This window comes from Cavia porcellus, unplaced genomic scaffold (assembly GCF_034190915.1).
Source record: "Cavia porcellus strain 051 isolate PalLab524CR breed Dunkin Hartley unplaced genomic scaffold, mCavPor4.1 scaffold_4, whole genome shotgun sequence".
Lineage (NCBI taxonomy): Eukaryota > Metazoa > Chordata > Mammalia > Rodentia > Caviidae > Cavia > Cavia porcellus.
Genome location: NW_026947487.1, coordinates 24905239 through 24926519, shown reverse-complemented (window position 1 = coordinate 24926519; position 21281 = coordinate 24905239). Strand labels below are relative to the sequence as shown.

Here is a 21281-nt window from a genome sequence, read left to right as displayed (position 1 = left end):
AAATGTAATGGCTGGGTTTTGTGTCACCTTTTTTCCATTACAAAAATGGATGCTAGGCCTTGACAACAGAGCAGAACCAGAGCTGCTACAGAGCACATTTCTGTTTCTGTAGGCCACATGGTAGAAAATGACCAGTTGTAGCTCTTGAATTCATTATTACAAGTGTAAGAACCCAGCAAGGGACTACTCTCTTTCCTCTAGTATTAATTCCAAATTCCCTGGGTCATGGTGGTGGGGCCACTCTAGTTTAATAGGTTGTTTCTTGGATCTATCAACAGTGGAGGGGCAGGTTTACAGGCTCCAAGAAACATGACCAAAATTCAGTCGACGAGGGAAAGCTTCCCCAAAAGAGGTGCTATGTGGACAATTGAAAATGTGTCCACCATCGATATAACACATTGTAGTCTGGGGGACAGGGAGGAAAGCTCGACATTATGGCCTTCAAATTACATATCTATGATCTTGCTAACTGGCTTTTTTCTCTTTTCATGTGGATACACTGCCTCCCCTTCTCTGACAATTTCCATTATTTTTTTTCACGATTTGATTCAAAATTGACTTTGATCAATGAATGAGTCTTCTCTATCCAACTCTATTCTTCTGCATCTCAAGTCCTTACCACTTAGGTATATACTGGGTTTACGTATTATTTGAAGTTAATGTATACATAATTATGCATTTTTTCCTTCAGTGATAGATATTATTTTTCTCTAGAGTGATGGATTCTAAATTGGTTTGTATGAGCTTCCTGAAAGGGTTTTGGCCCAGACAGGACACTGTAGCCAGGAAAACCTCAACCGGAACTAGGAAGCCCCTATCTCTCCGCCCCTTGGAATTTACCTGTGACACCATCTTCCCCGCCCCTGGGAATTTGCCTATGGCGCGAAACCTAGGACCAATGGGCTACCCGTGCATCCCTGATGCCCCCTTAGGTTCCACCCCAAACCGAAGCTACTTACATACCCCCTATGCCACGTGTCTGCTAGAGAGATCTCGGGGGTGCCGGTCATCTCTCTCCGGTCATCTCTCTCTGTGTTCTCAGAATAAAGGCCTTTTTTTGTCTTATACTTCTCATCTTTTGGAAATAATCCTATCACTTCCTACAGTTAAATCTTCACAGAAAATTAACTCATGATCCAAAAATCATAAAATACAGGTGAAACAATCTGCCACATCAACAGACACATATCAAGATTAGATTCAATTATGTCATATGCTTGAAATGATTAAATAAAAAATAATTTAAAACTAGATTTAAAAATTAAGAAAGATCAAACAGATGTGGAAAGAAGTAAAATTACACATATAAAGATGTAGGCAAATACTGGCTTAACATGGACTAAATGGAGCTGAAAAGAAAATTAAGAATTTAAGAAAACAGAGCAGAAGACATTACAAAGAGCAGTAAAATAGGTAAGAATATGAGGTTGAGAGGTATTAAGTCAACCTTTCCAAGGCAGAAAAAGCCCAAATAATTTATATAGACATTTTCCCCCTCAAAAACATAGACCATAAATTCTCCATTCTTCTTTATAGGTTATATTTGGTAACTTCAAAGAAGACAGAATAGAAGGAGAGAAGAAAGTAACTTTATAGTGAACCTCAAAGAGCTGAGATCAACTTAGTGCTACAATATTTACCTAGGAATTTATCTAGGAGGTAAGAGGTGCAAGGTTCAATCCCTAGTACTAGGAAAAAACAAAACAAAACAAAACAAAAAACGTATCTATTTGGAAAAAAAGGTTTTCTGTAATGAACATGTACAGACTTTGGTCATTCCCTAAACAAAACAGCATATAAGTATTTTTACAGCATTTATGTTGCTTTAGGTGATATAAGTAACTCAGAGATTTAAAGTACCTAGGAGGATGTGCTAAAGTTATATGCAAATACTATGCCATTTCACATAAACATCATCAGGATTTTGGTACCCTTGATGGAGGGGAGGCAGTATCTAGGAATCAGCTCCCAAAGGATACCGAGGCAATTATATTGCAACCTAATCTAACATATTCTGATTATTATCATTATTATTATTGGTCTTTTTGAGATGGTTTCACTATGCAATTCAGGCTGGCCTTGAACTCACTTTGTAGCCCAGGTTGGCCTTGAACTTCCAGGAATCTTCTTGCCTCAACCTACTAAGTACTGGGATTACAGGCTTGCACCACCACACCTGGCTATATTCTGATTATTGGTCAGTGGTGCTTGTAGTATTGGTCTGCCCCACAATGGAGGAAATATATTAGGCAGGATTTAAAAATAATTGGCTAATACTTGAGCTACTTTTTGTCACCTGCACTGGCAATTCTAAACAGGGTTCCTGATAAAATATTCTTCATTGAGGCATCATTGTGCTTCATGGCCACTAATTGAACCATTAATTGAAACCATTAATTGAACCATTAATTGAAACCATTAATTGGAAAAATAAACTTTTAATTAAATTAAGTTTAATTAAACCATTAATTGAAAAATAAAGTTTTAATTAAGTTTAATTAAACCATTAATTGAAAAAAATAAACTTTTTTAAAAAGGTAAAATAAAAATATTTAACAGTAACAGGAAAGAACAGAACAGAGCAGGAAAGAATCGATAGGTCAAGTGTGCCAAACTCTTTGTCTTGGTTAGGACAGACTATAATGGGCAAATGAAAAAGGATTATGGCATAAAATATTAATGCAATTTTACAATTATGTTTACTCATCTGGATCAATGTGTTTGGGTGCGCATTTGTAGTGTCTTGCTTTAAATAAATGGACTTGTTTGGCTTGTTTTCTGCTTCTAATAACTATCTCCACACTGTACTTCAACTTTTATTAAGGCGTCCTAGCTTGATTTCTTGCTAGGCTCCGGAGAATCACAGCCTTCCAGTGTTCTCTACAAATTTTAGCCTATCAACTAGGTAGCAGTTAAGATGTCGCCTTAGTTTACGAAAAGCTCCACCAGAGTTTTTCTTCTAATTAAACATTCACTTCTTTACAGTTTCCCCATTCTGTCTTAGGAAAATACTTACAAATTTCAAGAGTCCTTCTACTACATAAAGCAATACAGTTTTTACAAAGTAGCAACCCAGATAACTGTTGTAGGAAAACTGGAAATTAAATACTTAAAAACAACCACGTATAATGCCAGCGTTAACAGCGGTCACCGAGCAGCTGCAGTCTCGGCAGCCTCCCCCCACCACCGTTCGCGTGCCTGGCGCGGCGAGCCCGTGTCTTGGGCCGGTGTTTCCCGCCACGGGCTCGCAGACGGCGGAGGGGCTCCCCGGCCGCCCGCAGAGGACCGCTAACCGTAGCAGGCCAGGGCGCTCCTTCCCGAAGGTCCTAGTTTTCACCGCAGGCAATCTCTTGGGCATCTACCTCACCCCAGCCCGCCCATATCCCCACCACAAAACAAAATATACACTCAGAAGTCCTCCTCCGTGGGAGTCACGCCTCACGCGGGACAGGCGGAAAACTCCCGCCCACACCCAGGAGTCGGACCCCGCCCAGCGCGCGCTCCCGCTGGGCGCGGCCCCAGACTCCTCCCTCGGCCGCGAACCGCCCCTCGGGCGGGGACGCGCTGAGGAAAGCGCGCGGCCGCGGGCCTCCGGCGCCATTTTGGATTCGGTGGTGTCTCGGTCGAGCGCGGGGCTTTAACGCCTTGATCGTAGCTCGCGGAGGGACTCTCTGGCAGCGACGGGGTGTCTAGCGCGGGAACGCAGACAGCGCGGCACTGAGAAAGAGGGCTTCTCCCTGGGCAGTCAAAGCCGCAAAGGTGGAGCCGCGTTGGCGCCTGCCGCGGGACCAGCGCCTCGGATGCGGGCGGAGCGCGGGGGGCCGTGGCGACGGGGGCGCGAAGCGGGGGCCCCGGGGGGCCTCATGTGAGAACCGAGGGAGCAGCAGCAGCCGCCGTCGTCCCCGCAGCCCGGGGTGGTGTGAGGGGGACGCCGCCCCCAGCAGCAGGTAACCGCGGAGGGGCGGGGCCGTGGCCCTCCGAGCGGCGGGCCGGAGGAGCGGCGGGCAGGGCGCGGCGCCCGGACTCGGAGCCTGCTCGGGGGCGTTTCCCGCTGTGCTGCTGCGAAACATGTCAACAAGGCGCGGTGCGCGCGCGTGCAGCTGTGCCTGGGCGCTGGCCTCGGCGGGTGGGTGACGGGCGCCGCGGAGCTTGCCCAGGCGGGGCCAGTGCGGGCGTGGGCAGCTCGAGCGCTGGCAGGCGCGGGGAGAACCCAGTGAACTGCGGAGGTCGGAGCCCGAGGATGTCCCGGAAAGCCAATCCGCGGAGGTGACGCCTCGCCGCGCAGCCTAGTGGAAAACTTGGTCAACTTGAGACGGGCCGCTCTGCGCCTGCTTTTGGCTTGTGCAGCCTTTTGAGGAGCAGTTACAAGCAGGGATCGGGAAGCTGCCCGGCCGGTCATAGACTTGCATCTCCGAGCCGAGTCGTGAGATTATTTTTTTGTTGTTAATGGTGTCCAGTCGAATAACCTAGTTTAATTTTTAATTCCTCGTAAAAAAAAAACTGATTTTGATTATCCTTGCACTGTGTACAAAATGGTATCCATTTCTAGTTGTCTGTATGTGATTCCGGGGCAAGTTTTCTCCAGTGTTTCCCCCTATCATTCTGAGAATCTGTTGTAATCTTGTATTTCAACCTAAGAACGCACATTTGAATTTTTATGTTAAAGCAAAGTACATAAAGGAATTGTAACGCCAAAACAGTACCTTTAGGGCTAAGTGCAAATGAGCTTTTAAAATTACTACATAAGCGCTTAATACCTTGAGGGACACCCAGCTAGTGTTCTATTCTACAGCAGTAATCAGCTTGATTACTTTCGGAGTTTGTAGAAATGTCAGGTTAGCGCTAACTCCTTGTTGTGCTCTACTAGCCTAGTTTTTCCTTATCGGTTTGCTTAAGAATTGTTTTCACTTTGTCTAAAAGTAAGAGATGCAAAAGTCCATTGATGTAAGTTATTTGCAGGTGAGTGGATGCTCAGAATTAATTTTCCGCACAAAGCTTCATGTGTAAATAGATTTAATAAAAGCCATGCTTCTGAAAGTATTGGAAGTCTTGGCATAAGTGAGATTAATTTGGAAAGAATTGATAAAATTTTTATTAGGTATTTACTCAATGTTGTTTTCATGAATAAGGGAAGTACAGAAGACATTTTTATTAGCAATTGGCCTTACGTTTTTGTGTTGCTTAATATGCTGTATGACTGTACTATATGTCAGAACATATTTGACAGTTGGCAGAGTTTTCACTGTTCAGAGTGCTAAGAATTTACCTCGGTGGTCATATATTCTTTTTTTATTTAAATCAAGAGATACTTTATCTTAGAATTACATACTTTTAAAGCTATTTAAAATACCAACTTCATGGCCAGGCGTGGTGGCCCAATGCCTATAATCTCAGCGCTTGGACAGGTGAGGCAGGAGGATTGCTAAGTCCAGTTTGGGCTACATAGTGAGTTCATAGCACAGCAAACTGTCTCAAAAAAATTTTTTTTTCTGAATTTGGAAAGTATTGAAATAACTACTTAAAATAATAATGTGATAGACAAAAGAAGCTTTGTTTTTACTAATATGATGACCAGCAAAGCATTCTCTCAAATTTTATTATTTTGTAAGTCTATTCTACTTTATTTTTACCTATCCATATATACTTTATAAAAAATGAGCCATCCCATCTTTTAGTTTAGTAGTTACAATTTTAGACCTTTTCAAAAAGAAGCAGTCAGCATTCCATAGCGAAAAGTAGAAATTATAAAGACTGCTTTCTTCTTGAATGTCATCTCAAAGTTGCATGTAGCTTTATATAATCAGAAGAAAAATTATAAACTCTAGGTAGTAAATTTATATGGTATCTATATTAAAAATTAGCCTTCAAGATAAAGCAGAAACATGGGTTATTATGACAGCATTAATCTCTAGATGGACAATACTATACTGTAGGAGATTATGATTGTGCTACCTTTTTACTGGACATGCTTTTTTAAAAAAGTCTGCTTTTAGACTTGATACGTGAGTTTTACTCTTCCAAAAAACTACCCTCTTGTCACCCGTCATTTAGTCTTCTGTGTTTCTCTTCTACTGTTCAATAGGATATACATCCTTTGCTTCACTTTATTCCTATAGTTAGAAGTAGGACCATTAAGGAATAGGCAGTTAGTGAACATAAGCTAGGACCTCCTGGATGGAACTTCTTAGAATAAAGGTCACTATACTACCATCTGTTTTTGCTCTCCAGCTTCCAGTTCTTTCACAAGTTGTGCTAGCTACTGGGTGGAGAAAGTGCAGGGACATATTTTGCTTAGTCATACTGAGGGGTATTCTTTATCCCACAAAGGGATGAGAAATCCTTACATGCTGATTTGCCATAAGTAAGTTGGTGTCACAGACCAATCTGTTGAAAGGTGATGACCCCAGGTCTAGGTCCAAACCACCACTCTGCTGGAACTGCTATAAACAAAAGTATTGCAGGCCCTAATGCAAATAGGAGTACTAATGAATATCTGCTCATTTAGAACCTAGTGTACTTACCCAGCTAACAAAATGAGGTCTCTTTTATCTGATTATATGTAGTATAATGAATTAACATTAAAAGGAATGTGTAAAATGTAGAAAAAAATGCATATTGCGGAAAAAAAGTCACCTGTAATCTCACCATCCATTGTGAATTATAATAATTTGGTGGGTCCCCTTCCTTCTGTCCCTTCCTCTTGGCAATGTTTTTTTTTTTTTTTGTCTTTTTCTTTTTTTTTTTTTGTCTCCTCTTGGCAATGTTGAGGTTGAAATCTAGGGCCTAGCTTTCGACTAGCTGAGATTTGCTTACTTTTAAGTACAGGTTGCAAATGTCTAGCAATAGCAGGTGTAACAGACTACTTAGGAAATTCTGTTGACTAATTAACATCCCTTTTGGAGATTTTGGGGGAATCATTTAAGAATCCAAATATAAAACTGTGCACCCCCATGTTCAATCAACAGTACCACAAAACCTCAAATATAGTAGATATCTTTAGATGACTTACAAGAAACCTTTAGAAAGTATCACTGTTGGTTCCTTTTCATATCTGTTTTAATTAGCAGACTATAACCTTTAGTTTCCATTCTTATTTTTCACTATATTTTATTTTGGTATTCTAGAATTATTGGTCCAGTCTATGCATATTTGGGTTTAAATACAACAAATACACATCTTGGTGAAAGAGAATGAATTGGGGGTTTATTTCTATTTAAAGGATAAGTAGAATGAAAAACTGATGTATTTTTCTAAACAGGATGAAACGAGGAAGAGCTAGTGACGACAGTTCATCTGAAGAGGGTACTACAGAGAAATCAAAGAAACTGAGGACTACAAGTGAGCATTCTCAGACATGTGACTGGGGTAATCTCCTTCAAGACATTATTCTCCAAGTATTTAAATATTTGCCTCTTCTTGACCGGGCTCATGCTTCACAAGTTTGCCGCAACTGGAATCAGGTATTTCACATGCCTGACTTATGGAGGTGTTTTGAATTTGAACTGAATCAGCCAGCTACATCTTACTTGAAAGCTACACATCCAGAGTTGATCAAACAGATTATTAAAAGACATTCGAACCATCTACAGTATGTCAGCTTCAAGGTAATATTTTTAACCCTTCTCTTTAAAAGCAGAGTATTTTTGGTGGCTTTTGGTGTCCTAACCAGTGCATCTCATCTTTAATTAGTGCATCTCACCTTTAAAATACTTGGCTAAGGGAAAGTGCATAACATGTTTCTGCTGACTGGAACCACAGGGGGTTCAGAAGGCCCATTGTGATCATGTTAAAAGATTTAGAATTTAGCATATCATAGATGCTGTCACATCACAGATAATTGTAATGTTTGTTGGAGCTCAATGACTCCATTATATTTATTAGTAATTTCTTAAAAGAGAATAAGCATCAAGCATTGACCAGACTAAATTGAACAGTGAATTAGTGCAAACACATTTGAGGAAAAAAGGAATAAACAGTAAAATAATAAAAATTGGGCATATTATGATTAAGGATATTACTGTACTATTGAGGAAAATTTAACTGTGATTTCTGCTTAATATGGGCTTAGCATTTTCTAGCTTTTTGATATGAGATCTTCAAATACAAAGGTGGCATAGAAACTGGTTTAAAGGTTTAGAGGAATATATTTTAGAGAAAAGTAGAAAAGAATGGGTGGAAGAATGCCATTGAGAACTGTTTGCTTCTTTTTGGTGCTGAAAGGAACATTTTGAAAATCACATAATGAGATAAATGAAGTAGGATAGTTTTTGAGATGATCAGATCACTTAGAGAAAAAAGTGGGTTGAGTGTGAATATTGAGGCTTGTCATGATGTGTCTGAAAATGAATGATGAAATACGGGCATGCTTACTAAAACATGAAGTAAACATGGGATTTTTTTTTTGTAGTGAAAAATTGGTAATTGTTGAAAAGTAGCAGTATATAAATGACTGCTTTACTGTACCAGTTGCTAAACAGATTAAGTTAAACCTAGGTAGAGCAGTAGTTCTTAACCTAGAGCTTTTCACCATAACTAAAGCAGCTTCTTACCAAACTCAGGACCATCTTTCTTCTAACAATGTCATTCCTTCTTAGGAAGAGATCACTGGCTTACTCTCCTATAGGTTTCTAAGGAGGAGAGCCTTGGTAGTAAGAATGGTTAATAGATTATGGCCTTCTTCCTAGGAAAAATGCAGAAAAAGTAGGCTTCCTAGTTAAAGGAATTTCAGATAATTAATGGATAGGTTTTGGTATAGATACGTTCTATGGAGTACTTGGAATATACTTAATATTAAAAAATTGTTGTTTATTGAAATTTAGATTTAATCGGGTATCTTGTATGTTATCTGACAACCATAACTAGGAGCAAGGGTTCCAGAATGGTTGGGGAATGAAACAAAAATCCAGCAACTCTTCATTCTCCTTCCCCTACGGAAAAGAACATTCTTTTTGGTGTTAGTCATCTTTGAGTTGCCTGAGAGTATTCTAATGGCAAATGTTATAAAATAAATACACTCATCTGATAGATCTTCAAGATCAATTCCATACAGTAGATTGGCTTGATCAGTTTTATTCTTTTATAGCCCTGTGACAATTCAGATGTACCCAACTTGTGTAACCCTTATAAAATCATTTGTGCTATACATTTAACATTTTTATGAGGCCCCCCCCCCGAGGAAATAATTTTTGATTTACACATTAGAAAAAAGGCACATCAGAGAACTCTTCTGTATTTTTACAAAAAAGTCATCACTGACTATAGGCTTGGCTTGTAATCAAAGTTACTTGATCACAGAGGGCTTGAGATCATCGGTCCCATCCCCAGAATTCTGATTCAAATGGTCTGGAATGGGAACAAGAATTTGTACATCTTAATAAGTTCTCAGGTCGTGTTGATAATATTGTATGGGAACCATGCTCAGAGAACCACTGGTGTAAAGAAACTTAACCAGAGGATAGTATTACAAATATCTCTGAAATTGCAATATAAATTAGTCTATTAGATTTAATGTAAATTAATGTATGTATGTATGCCATCTTTTAATCAGTATTGAGATAAAGGTATGTACATGAATCTGGAAATTAGGATAAAGATATTATTTGAACTGTTCTGTTTTAAGATGCTTTTTAACTCAGGGAACAAATAACGTTTTAAAACCCTCCTGGGGTTTTTTTCCAAATTATTTTTGGCCATATTATCCTTCCAGGAAATGTCTAGGCAGATGAATGTATGAGAATAGCTACCTCTTTTGGATCAGATTTTCATGTTTGATTAATTTAAACACCCTTATTTTACTTTTTAATAGTACTAGAAATTGAATCCAGGGCCTTTGCCCCACGCTACATAGTTGACTCTTTATTTTGTATTTTGAGACAGTGTCTTGCTAAGTTGTGCAGGTTGGGCTCAGTCTCCTAGAATGCTGGGTCCTTATTTTATATACCTCCTTCTGTTGAAAATATTAATGAATTCCAGGTTTGGTTCATCTGAACATTCTGAGTAAGTAGTCAGTTTCTGTTGCCTTAAAATATTTAACATAAGTATTGCACTTTATTATTTGATCTGCCAAATATGTAACTTTTTCAAAGACTGTAAATTTATTATTCCATTGGTTTATGGTCAGTTTGAATGAATAGTGTTCCCAACACTAAATAGAGATCTTATAATAAAGACTGTCTTAACAATTGCACTTATTTTTAAGGTTGAAGTTAAAGGAAAGAGTGGATAATTGAAAGAGTAAATGTTCTTTACATTTAGAATGCAATAAACTAAACTATTTTTAAAAATTAAGCCATGCCAAGAGCAGTGTAGATATGTGCATGGATAAAAGATGTTTTCTTTATTAAGGTTGACAGCAGCAAAGAATCCGCTGAAGCAGCTTGTGATATATTGTCACAGCTTGTGAATTGCTCTTTAAAAACACTTGGACTTATTTCGACTGCTCGGCCAAGCTTTATGGATTTACCAAAGGTATCTCTAGGTTCATTTTATTGGTTCTTACTGAGAAATCCAGTGAAAGCTAAACTTATTCTGTTGATAGTAAAAGTATACATAATGGAAAACAAGTTACTATTTAGAATGTTGAGAAGCCATATTTTTAAAATAATTTTTAACATTTAGTGCTTCTTGATAGGTAAACTTATAGAGTAAATTTAGAGAAGATTCTCTAGGAAGTGCTAAAGGAATTTAACTAAAATTGAAAGGCGTGTCAGAAAAAAGAACAGATAACGTACTCCCTTTGGACTGACAGAGTACATTGGTGAAGTTAGAATAGGAACAGTAGAGAGTGCCAGTGTGGCCTGCTTACATGAACTCTACTGGCAAATGCAAAGATGTTTTTAAGCAGTTAGTATTGATACAGCTTGCATTGCCTTACACATTTTATATAAAGAAAAATTTTGTGGAGAGTTAACTGTTCATATTCACATACAGGTTTGAACATGTTGATTATGAATTGTGTTGGAGCATCTATTAGCCTTTCTTTTCTTACCCTTCCAAATTCTTTGTTCATGAGCTATAGCTTATTTCAGCTCTGATTCACAGTCACATACTTTGAGTATTCTCTGCTTCCCATTTCCCTACAGCGGTCTCTTTTGATTAGAGTCTGTGTCCTAAAATGTATATAATAAATTGATATATTTGTGGTAAAACATTAAAATCAAAGCCTTGAAAATTTGAACACGTTTGAGAAAGTTTAAATTTGGAGTTTTATCTAAGTATAATTTTGATTGTCTTTGAGTCATTTTTTTATTTTATTTTTTTGGTACCAGGAATCTCCTAGGAGCTCGCAGTATTCTGGCAGGCACTGTGCCCCTGAGCTATATCCCTGGCCTTGGAGTTAATATTTTATATAAATTGCTATGTTCCAAATGAGTTTATAGGTTTTCAATTGATTTTTCTAATTTTTAATGATTGTGCCAGTAGTTGCTGCCTTTTTTTTTTGGACAGGCTCTTGCTATGTAGTTCAGGCTGTCCTTGAGCTCATAGCATCTTTCTGCTCAGCCTCCTGAGTGCTGGGATTACAGATGTGTGTCACCACACCCAGCTCATTATTGCTATTTTAAATCAATCATTACTGTGCAGTTCGGTGGTATAAAACACAAGAATAAGGTTACTAGAGAGTGGAGGGAACTGTCTGAAAGGTATTCTCATCCTAGTTTCCAGGCTACTTCTTTTTACCTTCCATTAGTTACTGTGATTTAGAGACCTCTGAAAGCTTAATATTCATTCTTCACCTATAAGCAAAAAGTATCTTTCAAAGATAGCAGCTAGAATTTTTTTTTTTTTTTTTTTTTTTTTTTTAAAAACCATGTATGTAGTAACACAGTAAAGTGGTGCTGGTCCTTTTAACAGTTTTGAAATATATCATTAGGATTCAAGTGACCTATATCTGGTATTATCTGAAAACCACTAAGTTATTTCTAAAATTTAAAACAATGTCTTAACCTTTTTCCTTTTCAGTCTCACTTTATCTCTGCACTGACAGTTGTGTTTGTAAACTCCAAATCCCTGTCCTCACTTAAGATAGATGATACTCCTGTAGATGATCCATCCCTCAAAGTACTAGTCGCCAACAACAGTGACACTCTCAAGTTGCTAAAAATGAGCAGCTGTCCTCATGTCTCTCCAGCAGGTATGTTGCTCTTTTTTTCAGACACATTTTTATTGATTTGTTCATCAAATTATGGAAAAAACATGACTAATAGTTTTAATAGTTCTTTTAACCTATTTGTAGGTAGGTGAGTTAATAGGACTGCTTCCTTTCTTTTGCATAAAGATATTTTTAGTGTCATTAGAATAGTATAAATTTTGTAGTGTTACTAGCTTACACACTGATAATAATCTTATTTCCTATCATCTTATTTGATTATATGTATACAGCATGTGTTTAAAAAATGAATTTAAAAAGGGAAAGGTCCCTTGAGATTCATCTGAGGTCCTCTTGATGTAAAATAGCATTGTAGTTGAATTAATGATAGATTTTAAGTCAGAGCAGCCATATGGTTGCTTCTCTTCTTTTTCTGTGCACAGAGGGGAGAAGAGTTGTACTTAAGTGGTTGTCTTGTATTTTGCAAGCTAATGCTTTTCTGGGCTTTTTTGGTTGTTTTTTGGGGCCAAGGATCGAACTCACAACCTTGCGTTTGCCAAGTAGGCACTTAACGCTGCTGAGCTAACCTCTGGGCTCACTAATACTTTTCTTAAGTTGAACTTTGGAACCATGAGACCATTACCTGGGTAGTAGCAGCTTTTTAAGAGCTCTTTCTCACTTTTCTTCCCTAGAATTTAAGCCTTACTGTATTATCATTTTGAAATTAATTCCAGATGGTTTGTATTTATAAAGTAAGTGTAAAATGTGATTGCCATATTCTCTGTTGTTTCTTTCCTGACTCCTCTATTGACATCTTTTCCTATGTATAGCTGTGTTTGTTACATGGTAAGGCTTTTTACCTTCTTGCCATAACTAAAGCTCAGAGTTTCCCCAGGGAACAACTTTTTGGATGGAGATCTCTTGCTTATAATCCCAGGTTTCCCACATCGGAAGTCCTGGTGATGGGAATGGATGAGTCTGTTGTTATATTTTTCTACTTGTCTCTGCAACTTTTAGTTTATCATTGAGGGTATTGTAAAATAGACATTAAGAAAAATATTTTGCTTTAGCACTTACTTCCTAAATGATGTTGATCACGTTTTATTGTCTACTATATAGTTCTGATATGAGATTAAGGTTCATACTTTATAGCCTCATACTGTACAAGGTCCTTTTAATCTTGTTTTCTACTCACTCATGTGCACATTTTCTTGAGCTTTGGGGCGCTATAGTCTTTACTGTTGTGTACGGGCAAAACACTTACTTTTTTTTTTTTTAAACTTCAGCTAGCTAGCTCCAGTCCAGCCTTCAAAATTCAGCTCAGCTCTTAACCTGTTTTAACCACCACCTCCCCCTATCTTTAGCTTCCTTACTTGTGTGTTTTCATAGCACTCTAAACATAACATCTTATACACACTGTGAGAGAGAGATTTTGAGTCTTTGAATTCCCTGAAAACTGTAAGCTCATTATTCCTTTTCTGATATCTGTGTTCACTTATTGTACTGAATATCAATTCTGATACTGCAAGTTTGTGTGTTCCCATCTGATGGCTGTTGGACTAGTTGCTCAGTAAGAAGAGAAATGTATTTTTTAATAGGAAAGTGTAATCACAAAAGATTTTAACTTAAAATATATCATTATTTGTACATACTCTACGTTTTGCATATTTGGACATTTTTTTTCCTCCAAATTGAAACTGTGAGCTATTTCCTGTTTCTGTTTTCACTGAAGAGTTGATCAGACTTTTCCCTTTTCATATAGTTATAACTGGACCTTTAGGCACCATTTGACAATAATGGCTGTTGGCTTTCTTGGATATAATTCTCCTGATGTTTCCTTTGCTGGCTTCATTTTCATTTCTTAAATTTTGGTGTTTCACTGTGTTCTCTCTGTACTGGTTACCTTTTTGTTATACTGGTAAAATCTAGTCATCCTGTATGTTAATACCTTCTAATTCAGGTTCTCTGGAATTCCAGAGCCATGTGTTAGATGGCTGAGGGTTCAGTGAGCTAGAATGTCTCACTGGTGCCTCAGACTAAAGAACTTGCCTATCCTTCTAAATTCGTTTTCTTTTCCTAAGGTTGTCTCAAGAAATGCATTGTCCTATCTAGCTGTTGTAGACATGACAGACATCCTTGATTGCTCCTCTCCACAGTCTCTGTATGTCTCCAGTCATTGAGGTCTGTCAACTCTGTCACCAAAATATGCTTCCAATCTCTTTCAGCCCCTCTTAATTACTACAGATCAGATCCCTATAATCTTTGTACCCTCTTAACTGATTTCCTCATTCGCAGCCTTGTTTGTTATGTAATCTGATTTCTATTCTACAACCAGAGTAGTCTAAAACTTCCTAAACTTTATTTTGTCTTCACTTTGCTTTAAAACCTGTCATTATGCTTTTTGTATTCCTATACTCATAGTGGCTGATACGATTTATTTGGCCTTTGCCTAACTATTTGGGCTTCATCTTTTCATAGTCTCTTACTTGGATGCTGTTCTTTGAGCTCTTTCATTTGTTGGAATGCTGGAATTCATACCTATATCTGGGTGTCCACATAGGAAATACTATTTTCTTGCTTTTCCATTGTATGTGTTTTACCTTCATTTGGGGGGTCTCTTTGTGTTCATTCTGGGCTGTTTTCCCTGATGCCCTTTTAATGAGTTCGCAGAGCACATCCTTGTTAAATTGTTTGCTACTTCCTATTAGGATTAAGAATGGCTAGTTCCTGTTTACAGCTCTACCCTCCTAGCACCAGTGCTGTTTATATAAGACACTCATTAATATCAGATGAACTAATGAACATTTATTTAGTATTCTACTTTTTGAAAAACATTTGCATTTTTAAGCTTGGACGCTTGTTTCTAATTTTTTGCTGTGACTTAAAATATAAGTCACCTATTTTGGCCCATAGCAGTTGCTTCTATAAATTTCTTCTTTTTTTTTTTGTCTTTTTCCTTTTTACCGGTACCAGGGATTGAACTCAGGACTGCCTGCTTGCAAGTCAGGCGCTTATGCCGCTGAGCTAAATCCCCAGCCCCTCTATAAAATTTCTTCTTTGCAAAAAATTCTTAAGAAATGGAGGTCATAGGTCAGAACATCCAAATATTTTTATGGTTCTTGCTGTTTTTCTCTTCCCCAAGTCAGTTATGTGAATTTATACTACCAATAATATACCTGCCCCGGAACAGTTTTATTGAAACCTAATTCACATACTATACAGTCATCATTTGAAACTTTTAGTATATTGACAATTGAATCCATTACTACCATGGAACTTTAGATTTTATTCTAGGAAGACACTACATGCCTCTTTGCTGTCAAATCCTAGAACTTCCATTGTAGCTATCCCAATTGACTTTATATGTAGATTTGTCTATTCTGTGTATTTTATATAAATGGAATCATATGATCTTTTGTGTCTAGTATCCTTCTCTTAGCATGTTTTCAAGGCTTCATATGTTGTGTCATGAAGTAAAACTTCATTTCTTTTTATTGCTGAGTAGTCTTATTTCTGAATAATATTATATGGCTGTACTATATTTATCTTGACCAGGTAGTGGGTATTTGGGTTAACTATATTGAGTAATGCTGCTTTGAACCTTCATGTACCAGTTTTTGTGTGGACCTGTTTAATTTCTCCTGGATATATGTCTAGTAATGGAATTGCTGAATGGTACAGTAACTGTTACCCATTTGAGAAACTACCAGACTGTTTTCCAAAGCAGCTGCACCATTTTACATTCCTTTTGCATATTCTAACATTTTGTTATATAGCCAACCTAGGTGTAAATTGTGGTTTGGATTTGCATTTCTTAAATAGTATCTTTTTGTGTGTTTATTGGCCATTTTTGTATTTTCTTTAGAAATAATGCCTAGAGTCTTTGCATATTTTTAAATTGAATTGTTATTTCATTACTGAGTTATAATAGTTTATCAGTTTTATCTTTGTCACTACGTTGTTCTATATAGCATAGTGAAAATGTAGTCATTTATACTAATACTATTTATTGGCTCCACATATCTGTAGGACAGAAATACAAGTAGGGCTGAATTGGCCTTTTCACTTAGGATCTTAAAGGGCTAAAATCAAAGTGTCAGGCAAGTTAGGCTTTCATATGGAGGATCTAGGGAAAAATTTACTCGCATACTCATTTAAATTGTCTGAATTTCTTTCTCTGTGGTTATATGCCTGACAACTCGTTTTGTTACTGACTATTCACAAGAGGCTATATGGGGCAGTTACTCTGTTTGTAGAGACTGCTTGTGTATTGTAAAGCTAGCAATAATATGTTGACATCCCCTTTGTGCTTTGAATGTCCAACTTTTCTGCAACAAGTAAACGCTTAAAGGAACTAAGTGATTAGGACTATCCAAATAATCTTTGAGTTTTATAAGACCAGCTGTGCCATATAACATGATAGACATATTGTATTCATAGATTAGGATGTGAAATGGGGTGGGGATTAAGAGTTATGCCTGCCAAATTGCTTTAATACTTACTAAATGGCATCACCAAGTTTCTTATTTGTACCTTTTCAATTTTCCATGTTTACTTTCTCCTTGTATCAGGCATTTTGATATTACAAACAGCAAGAGATCTGATTAGGTTACCTTGAATGATTAAAGGAGATATATAGAGATATAAATAGATATATCTCCCTCCCTCCCTTGTGCAGAACAGAAACTTAACAATGGCTGAAGAGTGGGGTCCATTATTCCCTCTTCTGAGTGTCATTCTATTGATTCAATTTCTCTCTTCTGATTATATTGCCTGTCTTCTCCTTCCACTGCTGTGAAACTTTCCATGCCACTTCTTAGGTACATAAACTTAAGAGTCACTAAGCTCGTTTGTGTTCCAGCACTGCTGACTATAGCTGTCTCAACTTCAAACAAAAATACCTAGTTTTCTAGTTTTTTTTTTAGTAGTAGTGGGTAACATGTTGGTACCTATATATAGTACAGTACTTATAAAATAAATAGATGAAAATATGTATGCTTTGTTGTAGTTATCTGTTTCTAAACATATGGAAAAATGGATTGAATGGGTTATTTATATGTAGTATAGTCATTACTCTTGGGGGCAGAATTCTTATACTAAGCTACTTTGGAGATCAAATTACCGATCTTTGGTAATAAAGTCATCTATTGTCAGAGTGACAGCTTTGGTAAAAACATGATTCCCTGAATTTAGGAAACTATTTAAGGAGCTCCTTCCTAGGTTTGTTAGAGCTTCAAAGGTTTCCACTCCTGTGAAATGAATGGGTGGTTTTCCTACCTACTTAGCTAGTTGGTATTTCTTTCCCCTTAGAAATGTGATATACAATATATTAGTCAATAAACACTGTTGATTTATTTTTTTTGAATTTCATAATTGTTTTGTGTAGTTATATAAATCATAGTTTTGTACAGTTACATTTAATCTTTATATTAGAATTCAGTTTTAAATTTTAAAAAATAACACCTTGGCCTCTGTGGTGATAAATTTAATTTTTGAAATTATATTTAGTGTTAGTAGTATTTTCCTTAAAATATGGCACTACTAGGATAAATCTTAGTATTGGTAGATTTTTTAAAGGATATAATTAATAATGTGTTTAGAGTTGTTAAAAACAAGCTTCACTGGGTTTTAGAATTACTTTCTACTTTCTGTCAATTACTTATTGACAGAATTAGCAATAGCTTCTAAATGTTTTTTACTTACCTTTTTAAGTCAACTATACAGCTGATTTCTAAGTGGTATTTTTGTGGTATATGCGTTTGATTAAATTTTTTGAACAGATAAACTTGCATAAAAACTTATTATTACTTTATTTTTTCCCTAAGGTATCCTTTGTGTGGCTGATCAATGTCATGGCTTACGAGAACTGGCCCTGAACTACCACTTATTAAGTGATGAATTGCTACTTGCTTTGTCTTCTGAAAAACATGTTCGATTAGAACATTTGCGTATTGATGTAGTCAGTGAGAATCCTGGACAGACACACTTCCATACTATACAGAAGAGCAGCTGGGATGCTTTCATCAAACATTCACCCAAAGTGAACTTAGTTATGTATTTTTTTTTATATGAAGAGGAATTTGACCCATTCTTTCGTTATGAAATACCTGCCACTCATCTTTACTTTGGGAGATCTGTAAGCAAAGATGTGCTTGGCCGTGTGGGAATGACATGTCCTAGACTAGTTGAACTGGTAGTGTGTGCTAATGGATTACGGCCTCTTGATGAAGAGTTAATTCGTATTGCAGAACGTTGTAAAAATCTGTCAGCTATTGGACTAGGGGAATGTGAAGTCTCATGTAGTGCCTTTGTTGAGTTTGTGAAGATGTGTGGTGGCCGTTTGTCTCAGTTGTCCATAATGGAAGAAGTACTAATTCCTGACCAAAAGTATAGTTTGGAGCAGATTCATTGGGAAGTATCTAAGCATCTTGGTAGGGTGTGGTTTCCAGACATGATGCCCACTTGGTAAAAACCCTCTTACGGAGGGCATGTTGAATAGTACCTTAATTTCAAGCAAATACATTATAATAAAAGTTTACTTGCTGTAGTTCTGAAATAATTCTATTTTATGGCACCAAAATTTGCTATTTCCAGTGAGTATATAAGGATTGTTTATTGGAAGACCTATGAATTAGTGTTGGTCAGAAAACTCCATTTATTTCTATAGCTTAATACAATCAAATCTCTGAAAAGTAAAAGAAAAAGGTGATTTTTATATTTGAAAGTAATAAGCAGTTATAGAAACTAAATAGTTTATAGTCCGGTGGAAACAAAAACCTATCTAATATCCAACAAGGGAATGCTAATAGGTTTTTTGAAATGTTATGTTCTCTATGCATTTTTTAAAAAATGTAAACTTGACATTCTTAGGGTCTTTAGTTATACATACACCTGTTATAAGGTGTTTAATATAGCTCAGGAAAGTGAGCATTTTGTGAGAAAAATGTAGGATATACAGTATAGTATCTAATGAAAAAAATTGGTTAAATGTTCTCAAATGTTATAAACCTGTTTAAAACAAGGAATATATATAAGTAATTGGAACGCTTAGAAACTGGTAGTGATCACAGGACAATACATAGAGCCAAGATCAAATTAAAATAAATGGAAGAGAAGGAAGGCAGTTAGCTTTGTATAAACTTTTAGGATTTCATCTATTATCTGCTAAACCATGTAAATTCTTTATTGATATGTTACTATGTGTGTGGCACTTGAGGCATTGTGAGGAATGCCTTACCAGTTCTTGATTTTCTTTGTTTAAACTAGTTTTTAAGTATTATTCAATAATTGAGATGAAAAGCTTTTTTACTTTAAAAAAGCCAAATTGTAATCTAGAACTTTAAAATGCTTATAAATTGTTTCCATGAAAGAATATTAGTCTCTAGTGAAATTTTGGTGATGCCTCATTTTCTATTTTTGAGTTATATAGTTATGTAAGTAGAATTTTAAATCAAAAAGTACCAGTGTACAGCTCAGTATAAACAGTAAATTTGAGATATTTAAATTCATAATATTTTTGAGTAAATACTGCTCTATGAACTGGAAAATTTTAACAGAAAAACATCTGCAGTTTTGTGATTGTTAATTTGGTTAAGCTGGTACATTATTTAAGTAGTGTTTCATATTACTTTAAATAAAAGTAAACCCATGCATTATAGAACCTGTAAAATACTAAGTTTTGGGCTATATTTAGTTGGGTTTATTTTTTTTAGATAGTACATAAACTCTGATGAGTCTAGGCACTAGTGCTACCATACCTTCCTAAGGCAAATTGGAAGTGATTTACCCCAATGAAACACATTAATGCTTGAAATGGCACTCATCAGTAGTTTTACTTTTAGAAAGTATCTTGGTAGTTATGGGAGCTAACAGGCTAAAGCTAGATAACCTTCTTTAAAAATAAAAAGTGATTTTCTATAATACATGCTTTTCAAAAGTGGTATTAGGGATCAGGGATATAGCTTAGTGGTGCAGTCCCTGCAAGTTCTTGTGCCAAAAACAAAAAGCATTCTATCCTTCAGCCACATATAATTGAGAAGAATAAAGGATCCAAATTTGAACACTAAGAGCAATTATTTATTATTTCCCCTTTTGTTAAATAGGAAAAAGCTTAGGTTGTACAAGAAATACCATGCTAGTGAATTTTTCTTAATTCTGGGAAATGGATTTGACAGTACATTGTCAGTTCTACTAACCAAAGCTTTATTTGAAAATTCACTTTTTGTACAAATTATATAATGCTTGAAATACCTTAAGTCACTTTATAAGCAAAATGTACAGTACTTAATTTGTTTATATTGTAACATATGTTTAAATGCTTTTATCAATTTGAGAATAAAGATAGTTACTAATGTTGTATTCTTTTGCCTCACATATATATTTGTTTGATTTTAAAACTAGTTAGACTTACATATTCATGGTTTTAGTTTCAAATCGTTGATAGGTGTATAATGTTTAATGTTAAACACTATTTATGGTAGATGCTTTTTTGAAAGGTCTCAAGATTAGACATTTGAAGTCTAGAAATTGCTTCTGATGCCTATGAATTATGTGAAATATAAATTTATCTTTTGAAACTTCATACAGAAAATAGCTAAAATAAGTTTTTTCTGTACTTTAGAAATACAATTCTCAGTCACAAATAATCCTTGAATACAACTAGCTTTTTTAAACTAAAAATTGTTTTCATTTCCTGGCAATGACTTTCAGAATGTATCTTCAAATTATGTGGGTGATTTAGGCTATTTTAACACTATCATAAAAGAAAAAACAAGCGGGGCTGGGGATTTAGCTCAGCGGCATAAGCACCTGCCTTGCAAGCAGGCAGTCGTGAGTTCGATCCCTGGTACTGATAAAAACGAAAAAGACCAAAAAAAAAAAAAGAAAAAACAAGCATGATTGAAAACTACTGCAAACTAAAAATAATTTTTTGTATTTATTAAAAACCCCAGTTTATCTGTAGGGCTAATTTTAATGTTACCAAGCAGTTAAGAAAAACCTCACCTACTGGCTGATGCGTAATTTCCTTTAAAAAAAAAAAAACACAAAAAACAAGGACACCAAATTAGTTAAAGAGTGAATGAAGAGCTTCACTTTGGACTAGTCAGTCCAATAAAAGAATATATTCTTAGCTTAAAAAGGAGAAAATCTAGAAAAGATAAATTTGAAGAGTACAAGGCTGTGAGACGAGAAAGCG

At 36.3% G+C, this 21281-nt stretch overlaps 1 protein-coding gene across 3 annotated transcripts; it reads left to right on the top strand.

The window, feature by feature from the left end:
• The first annotated feature begins 3599 nt into the window (after positions 1-3599).
• On the top strand, positions 3600-20443 carry Fbxl3 (F-box and leucine rich repeat protein 3). 3 transcript variants are annotated; one of them, XM_063246878.1, is made up of 5 exons: positions 3600-3759; positions 7259-7604; positions 10345-10467; positions 11959-12130; positions 17911-20443. In XM_063246878.1, exons 2-5 carry the CDS (start codon positions 7260-7262, stop codon positions 18552-18554), a joined length of 1284 nt encoding a protein of 427 aa, XP_063102948.1. In that variant the 5' UTR covers positions 3600-3759; position 7259; the 3' UTR covers positions 18555-20443. The 3 variants fall into 3 exon arrangements, with proteins under 3 accessions (XP_063102948.1, XP_063102946.1, XP_003477669.1); XM_063246876.1 differs by lacking the exon at positions 3600-3759 and adding an exon at positions 3814-3947; XM_003477621.5 differs by lacking the exon at positions 3600-3759 and adding an exon at positions 4284-4423.
• Positions 20444-21281: the final 838 nt, after the last annotated feature.